The sequence below is a fragment of the Neocloeon triangulifer genome, unplaced genomic scaffold (genome assembly GCF_031216515.1).
Source record: "Neocloeon triangulifer isolate White Clay Creek 2 clone unplaced genomic scaffold, ASM3121651v1 ptg000022l, whole genome shotgun sequence".
NCBI lineage: Eukaryota > Metazoa > Arthropoda > Insecta > Ephemeroptera > Baetidae > Neocloeon > Neocloeon triangulifer.
This window is the reverse complement of record NW_026775562.1, coordinates 1,319,024-1,327,388: the sequence shown is the minus strand read 5'-3', so window position 1 is coordinate 1,327,388 and position 8,365 is coordinate 1,319,024. Positions and strand designations below refer to the sequence as shown.

Genomic DNA, 8,365 nt, shown 5'->3' with positions numbered 1-8,365 from the left:
TATATGAGAACCTGAAACACAGTTTGTCACATACTGGGTGTCATGATGCGGTGTCTCATCCTTCTGGTCTTTTGCCCAATTCAGGTAAACGTTTCTATATTTTGATACATATTCTCAGATTCTTTAGCTTCAACTTGATATTTATTGTATTGGAACAATTAAATACCTTTGGGGCTTTTTAAGGGGATTTGAATGTACGTTTTGATATAAATGTTTTTTTTTTAAATTTTAGAAATAAACACTTGGCCAAAGGTTAAAGTCATCCATAGCCAATCGCAATGTTCAAAATAATGTTTGATGGATAATACATACTACTTTGCTAACTAAATTTAATTTTGTTCTGAATATTCAGGGTGGCCCATATTTATATAATATAATGCATGGTATATCATTCAATTTGGCACATCCAAGTGATGCTCTAAATAGTTCTTTATCAAAATTGAATCATTTTTCCAATTTCCAGAGCAGTTTGAAATTTGAAACTTTCTTAGTGCTCTTGATGTGCTGAATTAAATCAATTAAATTATGCCTTTACGAGAACGTTCTGATTTTCTCGCAAGAGGTTGGCAAAGTCGGCGATGGCGGTAAAACAGCTAAAGGAATAACTCTGAAATTTAATATGATATTGTGTTTTCTCAAATTTATAAGTTCAGTCATTTTGTGCGTCAAAGTTAAATAATTAATTACAGAATAAGTGGTGGAAACCGCGCATGTTAAATAAATTTGAGTAAATTTTTTTAGATTTTGGCAATTGATTTTACTACGTCGGGGCATCGAAAATATGATGTCGAGGGTCACAATGTACCAGACCGTACCGCCACCGAATATTCGTGGATTCAACATGCAATCATTGGTCGAAACAGGACTTCGAACTTGAATAGTATGATTTAAGTGCATCTAAAAAAATTTAAAAAAAAAAAAAAAAATTAAAAATTCCTTTTAGGAGTTCGGCGCTTTGACATTTCCGCTCGCATCTACGGCGCAGTATATGCAAGTTTGGGCCAGTTTCCTTTCTTTGCATTAGCTACTATAGCTAGGACTACTATGTGCGGTGGGTCCCTCGTCACTCCGGAATGGGTTCTGACCACAGCTTCTTGTACAAGGTATCAATCGGAACAAAAGCAGACAGGAATATTAACGATATGTGTTGTTTAACTTCTGAGCAGCACTAGTCCAACTGGAAATACTGTAGTTTTGGGAAATATAGAGAGCACTCTTGGTTTATATTCTGATGGATCTGTCACTCGAACGGCGATAGATGCCATCAGACATGAATCTTACGATCCGTTGAATTTTCGAAATGATATTGGAATGATCAAGATCGCTGCAGTTTCCCTAGGAGGTATTAAAATTTACTTATCAAATTCTTTGACTTTGAAGCATAATTATTTTATTTTTTTAGCAAACATTGCATTAGTAGATCTAGCGCCTGCGACCGACGCTTCACTTAATTTTGCAAACGTGCTAGGAACGATAATGGGCTTTGGAGCTGTTAATCCAGCGACTTTTCGTATGTAACGTCTTAAATATTTTTACTATGTTTTTATCTCAAAAAGCAGTCAAACATAGTATCAAATATAATTGCCACTAGACTCAAGAATGTGTAATGTATAATTTTGTTTCTAGGATTTTGCGTGTAAAAACTTTAATTTTGAATTTTAGATACTTTAACAATTAACAACAATCTTGTTTTTATCAGAATACCATTGTCATTTCCCTTATATATTTCAACAAAAATTAGCATCCTAACTGTTAACAGTATCAGAGTTTATTTTCGTTTCATCTCGAACAACTTTCTTAAATTGAACATATAAATTTTGGAGCCCAAAATGAGAGGAATTACTTAATTATTATTATTTTTTATTCTTCACTTGACATGCTCCTGACATTGACAGACACAATTTTTCCTATAATTGCAGAAAACTATACTTTGATGAAAAGAAATTTTTTACGTCATTCCATCATAATTGGGTCTCCTTTTTCAGTTTGGACAATATTTTTTATTTCAATATTGTTTTTAACAGGATCGTTCATCAATTAGATGTAAAATAAATATTTTTGGTGAAATATGATAATATATAATTCAGCATTATAAACTGAAATCATCTAAATTTCTGTGCTTCATGCTAAAATTTTTAATATATGATGTAGCATCACCAAGCCCACTTCTTCAATTTGGGCAGCTCACTATCAACAACGGGGCCAGTTGCACATCAGATTTTGGAGCTGAGAATTTCACCAATCTAAATTTGTGCGCGAAACATGTTGGTGGCACAATTGGTCCTTGTGGGGTAAGATGAATTATTATTTGTTGTTTATTCTCTGCAATCTTACAGTTACTTTCATTCTTTGTTATTATTATGAATGGTTGCGCGAAAAATCAGAAATATTGCGAGAATATAAATTATAAATGATAAATTTGCTAAATAGGTGATAGCAATTAGAGAAAAATAGGAATATTACCCAATCTTATGGGCTCAAGATTTAAAAATTCCATCTATGTACACACATAATACGTATTACTTTCCCAAATGCCAGTTGAAAACATATAATATTTTTTACATAATTACCTCAATAAATAAACTTTTTAATTTTAGTTGCAAATCAATAATTTTACAGCCACAAGATAAAGGAAATCCGTTGGTGTACGCAAGCAGTGCAAATGGTGTGACGCAAATTGGAATCACCTCCATATATGATACGTCATCAGCTACTTCCTGTTTGTTAAAATCCACAATCTTTACACGTGTTGCTGCTTACAAAGCGTGGATTACACAAATCATTGCGCGTAAGCTGTTCAAAATTATTCTCTACACGTAAAATAAAAAATAATTCAAAACTGCAGTAAAGTAATCAAATTCTTAATGTATGTGTCGTTAGCAATAATTTTCAATTTCAATTTGTTTTATTCTCTACATAACAAGTCAAAATAAAATACAAAAAAAAAATGAAATAGGCAAGTCATTAAGCTATGAACAATATACAACCTGTCAAAAATAGCTTCTTGCCCAAGAATTTTTTCTCCTCCTGATCTCCTCTAAGAAGTTTCGGTCAATACGCAACGTGACCAAAACCTCTCGTTGACATATCCCTTTTTGTTGCACGTTATACATAAATATTTTAAACCCCTAAATTTAATGTTCAAAATGTTATTGAGTTTGGTTCGTAGAGATATTATGAAAATTTCAATATGCAATTAAGACTTTTGAAATAAATATTAGTTTTATCATAATACGGACCTGAAGCGCTTCAAGAAATGACCATAAAATACACTCATTTTCCCTTTCTTAAGCTACGACTGCCGCACCAACAACGACTCAGCCCACAACGACTGGGCCCACGACGAGTGGGCCCGCAGCAACTGGGTCCACTTCAGCTTCAACTACAACTGCAGTGGGTTCAACTACGGCTGGACTTACAACAGCTGGTTCGGCAACACCTGAACCCACTATAGCTGCCGTCACGACTGGGCCTACTGTAGCGGCAACCACAGCTGGTTCTACCACAGTTAGTGCTACTTCTGGAACTTCTACTGCAGCGGGTTCAACTACGGCTGGACTTACAACGGCTGGTTCGGCAACACCTGAACCCACTATAGCTGCCGTCACGACTGGGCCTACTGTAGCGGCAACCACAGCTGGTTCTACCACAGTTAGTGCTACTTCTGGAACTTCTACTGCAGCGGGTTCAACTACGGCTGGACTTACAACGGCTGGTTCGGCAACACCTGAACCCACTGTAGCTGCCGTCACGACTGGGCCTACTGTAGCGGCAACCACAGCTGGTTCTACCACAGTTAGTGCTACTTCTGTAACTTCTACTGCAGCGGGTTCAACTACGGCTGGACTTACAACGGCTGGTTCGGCAACACCTGAACCCACTATAGCTGCCGTCACGACTGGGCCTACTGTAGCGGCAACCACAGCTGGTTCTACCACAGTTAGTGCTACTTCTGGAACTTCTACTGCAGCGGGTTCAACTACGGCTGGACTTACAACGGCTGGTTCGGCAACACCTGAACCCACTGTAGCTGCCGTCACGACTGGGCCTACTGTAGCGGCAACCACAGCTGGTTCTACCACAGTTAGTGCTACTTCTGTAACTTCTACTGCAGCGGGTTCAACTACGGCTGGACTTACAACGGCTGGTTCGGCAACACCTGAACCCACTATAGCTGCCGTCACGACTGGGCCTACTGTAGCGGCAACCACAGCTGGTTCTACCACAGTTAGTGCTACTTCTGGAACTTCTACTGCAGCGGGTTCAACTACGGCTGGACTTACAACGGCTGGTTCGGCAACACCTGAACCCACTGTAGCTGCCGTCACGACTGGGCCTACTGTAGCGGCAACCACAGCTGGTTCTACCACAGTTAGTGCTACTTCTGGAACTTCTACTGCAGCGGGTTCAACTACGGCTGGACTTACAACGGCTGGTTCGGCAACACCTGAACCCACTGTAGCTGCCGTCACGACTGGGCCTACTGTAGCGGCAACCACAGCTGGTTCTACCACAGTTAGTGCTACTTCTGGAACTTCTACTGCAGCGGGTTCAACTACGGCTGGACTTACAACGGCTGGTTCGGCAACACCTGAACCCACTATAGCTGCCGTCACGACTGGGCCTACTGTAGCGGCAACCACAGCTGGTTCTACCACAGTTAGTGCTACTTCTGGAACTTCTACTGCAGCGGGTTCAACTACGGCTGGACTTACAACGGCTGGTTCGGCAACACCTGAACCCACTATAGCTGCCGTCACGACTGGGCCTACTGTAGCGGCAACCACAGCTGGTTCTACCACAGTTAGTGCTACTTCTGGAACTTCCACTGCAGCGGGTTCAACTACGGCTGGACTTACAACGGCTGGTTCGGCAACACCTGAACCCACTATAGCTGCCGTCACGACTGGGCCTACTGTAGCGGCAACCACAGCTGGTTCTACCACAGTTAGTGCTACTTCTGGAACTTCTACTGCAGCGGGTTCAACTACGACTGGACTTACAACGGCTGGTTCGGCAACACCTGAACCCACTATAGCTGCCGTCACGACTGGGCCTACTGTAGCGGCAACCACAGCTGGTTCTACCACAGTTAGTGCTACTTCTGGAATTTCTACTGCAGCGGGTTCAACTACGACTGGACTTACAACGGCTGGTTCGGCAACACCTGAACCCACTATAGCTGCCGTCACGACTGGGCCTACTGTAGCGGCAACCACAGCTGGTTCTACCACAGTTAGTGCTACTTCTGGAATTTCTACTGCAGCGGGTTCAACTACGACTGGACTTACAACGGCTGGTTCGGCAACACCTGAACCCACTGTAGCTGCTGTCACCACCACGGCCGGGCCTACTTTACCTTCAACCACAGCAGGTTCAACCACAGTTGTCCTTACTACAGCTGGTTCTACAGCTGCACCCACGTCTGCTACTGGTTCAACTATACCTACGCCTTCTGCCACTGCAGATTCAACCACGCCTGGGCCTACTACGGCTGCAGGCTCAACTACGCCTGCATCTACTACAGCCTCTGGTTCAACAACTCACGGGGCTACTACGGCTGTTCCTACAATTACTGCTGGTTCTGGTTCTACTACTTCTGTGCCTTCAACGGCAGCAGGTTCAACAACTACCGGGGCAAATACGGCTGCAGGCTCAACTACGACTGTGCTTACTACGGCTGCAGGCTCAACAACTCCTGATCTTCCTACTGCTGCTGGTTCAACCTTTCCTGCTACTGCTGCTGGCTCATCAACGCCTGCTGTTTTAACAACTGTTGCACCTACTACAGCTGCGGGCTTGACTACGCCTGCGACTTCCACCACATCAGGCTCAACTACGTCTGTGACGACGATTGGGATAACCAATCCTGGTGGTTCAACACCTACTGTGTCCACTGGTTTATCTACGACGGGGCCTACAACTACTGCAGGTTCAACCACACCTGGGGCTTCCACTTCTGCTGGGTTAACAACGCCTGGGTCTTCTACTCCTGCTGTTTCAACAACGCCTGGGTCTACTATTGTTGCTGGTTCAACGACGACTGGGCTAACCACTCCTGCTCTTTCAACAACTTCTGTGTCTACTGGTTTAACTACGATTGGGCCTACTACTGCTGCTGTTTCAACAACGGCTGTGTCTACCACTGTAGCAGGTTCCTCAACGCCTGTGCTTACTACTGCAGCAGGTTCCCCAACTACTGGACCTTCTACCACTCCTGGTGGTTCTACAACGACCACTCTAGGTTCAACAACAACCAGGCCTACCACCACTGCAGGCTCCACAACTACAGAGCCTCTCCTCACTGCCGGTTCAACAACTGTAGAACTATCTACCTCAACGACAACGTCCGGACTTACAACAATTGCAAGCATTTCAACTTCAGAGCAAACTACAGTAGCCCTGACAACATCAGTGCCTACGAAGGCTACTTCTTCAACGGTATCTCCAAATCAACTAAAAAACTGTCCTATGAAGAGTTATGCGGTAATTGTGATTTATATCCTGATATATGTCGTTGTATTTTCTAAAAAAAACTTGAATATTTTCTCCCTAGAAAATAACTAAGTGCTGTGTGAATCCACCAAGTCCTCTGGTATTTTTCAATCGTTTCGAGAAGGCTTGCAAGATTACCAAAGGATCTCTCAATGCGTTTAATGTTTTCTCGTTGAACAAGCAGCAGAAGTTTGCCAATTCACCGGCCAACTCAATCATGTTCCAAAGTAAAAAAGTCAAAATGGCCTTAGGCAAGGATGCTGTAAGTCCCTTTTTAAAATTTGTATTGTGATTGATGGTACTGCTATAAAAATTTAGTGCTTCGTCAACTGCTACCTAATGGATAAAGGAGCCGTAAGTAATATTTTTTATGTTTTAGTCTTGTAGACCACATGATACGTTGAATGATTTTAGATGTTACCAAACTATGTAATAAACCAGGCTGCTCTGACCGATTTTCTCACCAGCACGCAAACTGATGAAACATGGAGATCAACTATCTCAGCTGCGATAGCTGAATGTGTTTCCATAGTAGAGGGTAAAGTTTTATTTATCTTTTTTAATAGTTCTAAATAATTACAACTGAAGGTCTGGCCATTCCGGATTTTATTTCACAAGGATCAACATGCCCTGGCAAGGCTTTTGTCGTTGTGCAGTGCGTTCTCTTAAAAACAATTAGTGTAACTTGTTCATTATGAAATATTTCATTTATTTAACATCAAAATTTGTTTTTAGAGCTGTCCTAATAAGGGTAAAATAACATAATATTATATTTCGATATTTAAAGATAATAATTGTACCCTTTTCTTAGTGGTAAGCAAATCGTGCGCAAACACGTACAATCTATTCAATAGGTGCTCTGGAAACGTTTTTGCCCCTCAGACTACAAAAAAGAAAGTCAAGGACGAAAATAAGAAGAAAAATATGAAAATAAGAAAGGTCAAGGAGAGCATGTTAATGAAAGTCGATAAAGAAAAAATACGCAAGAAGAACAATAATGGAAAGAAGAAAAAGAGAAGGAAAGAGAAGGAACAAGTCAAAAAGGGAAAAGGCAATAAGAAATCGTCGACAAAGCAAGAAAAATTAACGAGAAAGGATGAAAAGGAAAAAAAATTCAAGCGAAAAAATACAACAAAAACATTGAAAATAAAGTGAAGAATCTCATGAACATTAAAATAACGAATATGTATATTTTTGAAAAAGAATTGCGGAGAATCTAGATGTGGCATAAAAGCAAACAGGATAATTTATGACGAATCAGTAAAAATGAAGAAGTCGCCCAGATTTGAAGACCGATTTATTCAATTTTATGTAAACTAATAAAAGGAATGCTTAAAAAATTATGCACTACAGTATTTTTTGTAAAAAAAATTCACAATAAAATCTAATGCACTTTTATTTGATTGGAGAAAAACTATTTTATTTGTGAAAAGGTTCCTGCTTAAATTTTCACCCTCAGATTTTTTTTCTGTAAACTACCACTACCAAGCTCTTTTATTATGTTTGTAAAAAGTCTTGATTTTTCAAACACATTGAATCGTATGGTGATTTATTTGATAGGAGAAGTGGTCTGTGAACTAAAAAGTAGCAACCAACAAATATGTATAATTGGGTAATTCGAAAATAAGTTGTCAACCCCACATTTTTGCCTTGATGAAAAATATCATTGCTGATTTAAATTTAGATTAATCGCTTTGACACGCGCATTTGGTTAGTTGCTTTTATTACGCCGGAAGTAAAAAGTTAAGTGCAAATAGCCGCTAATATACCCGTAAAATAATTTATTAAATGTATTCAAATAAATTTTTTTCAACACCGACGGTATGCTAGTTTTGAAAATGCAAGCCTGGCTTAAAATAGAAATTAAGAC

At 40.3% G+C, this 8,365-nt stretch overlaps 1 protein-coding gene across 1 annotated transcript; it reads left to right on the top strand.

Annotated features, from left to right (window-relative positions):
• On the top strand, positions 1-7,873 carry LOC132204692 (mucin-19-like). The gene is made up of 14 exons (XM_059633341.1): positions 1-84; positions 742-880; positions 944-1,103; positions 1,167-1,342; positions 1,403-1,510; positions 2,152-2,291; positions 2,620-2,788; positions 3,293-6,486; positions 6,557-6,757; positions 6,814-6,849; positions 6,910-7,033; positions 7,084-7,175; positions 7,231-7,246; positions 7,307-7,873. Exons 1-14 carry the CDS (start codon positions 43-45, stop codon positions 7,648-7,650), a joined length of 4,941 nt encoding a protein of 1,646 aa, XP_059489324.1. The 5' UTR covers positions 1-42; the 3' UTR covers positions 7,651-7,873.
• The last annotated feature ends 492 nt before the right edge of the window (positions 7,874-8,365 follow it).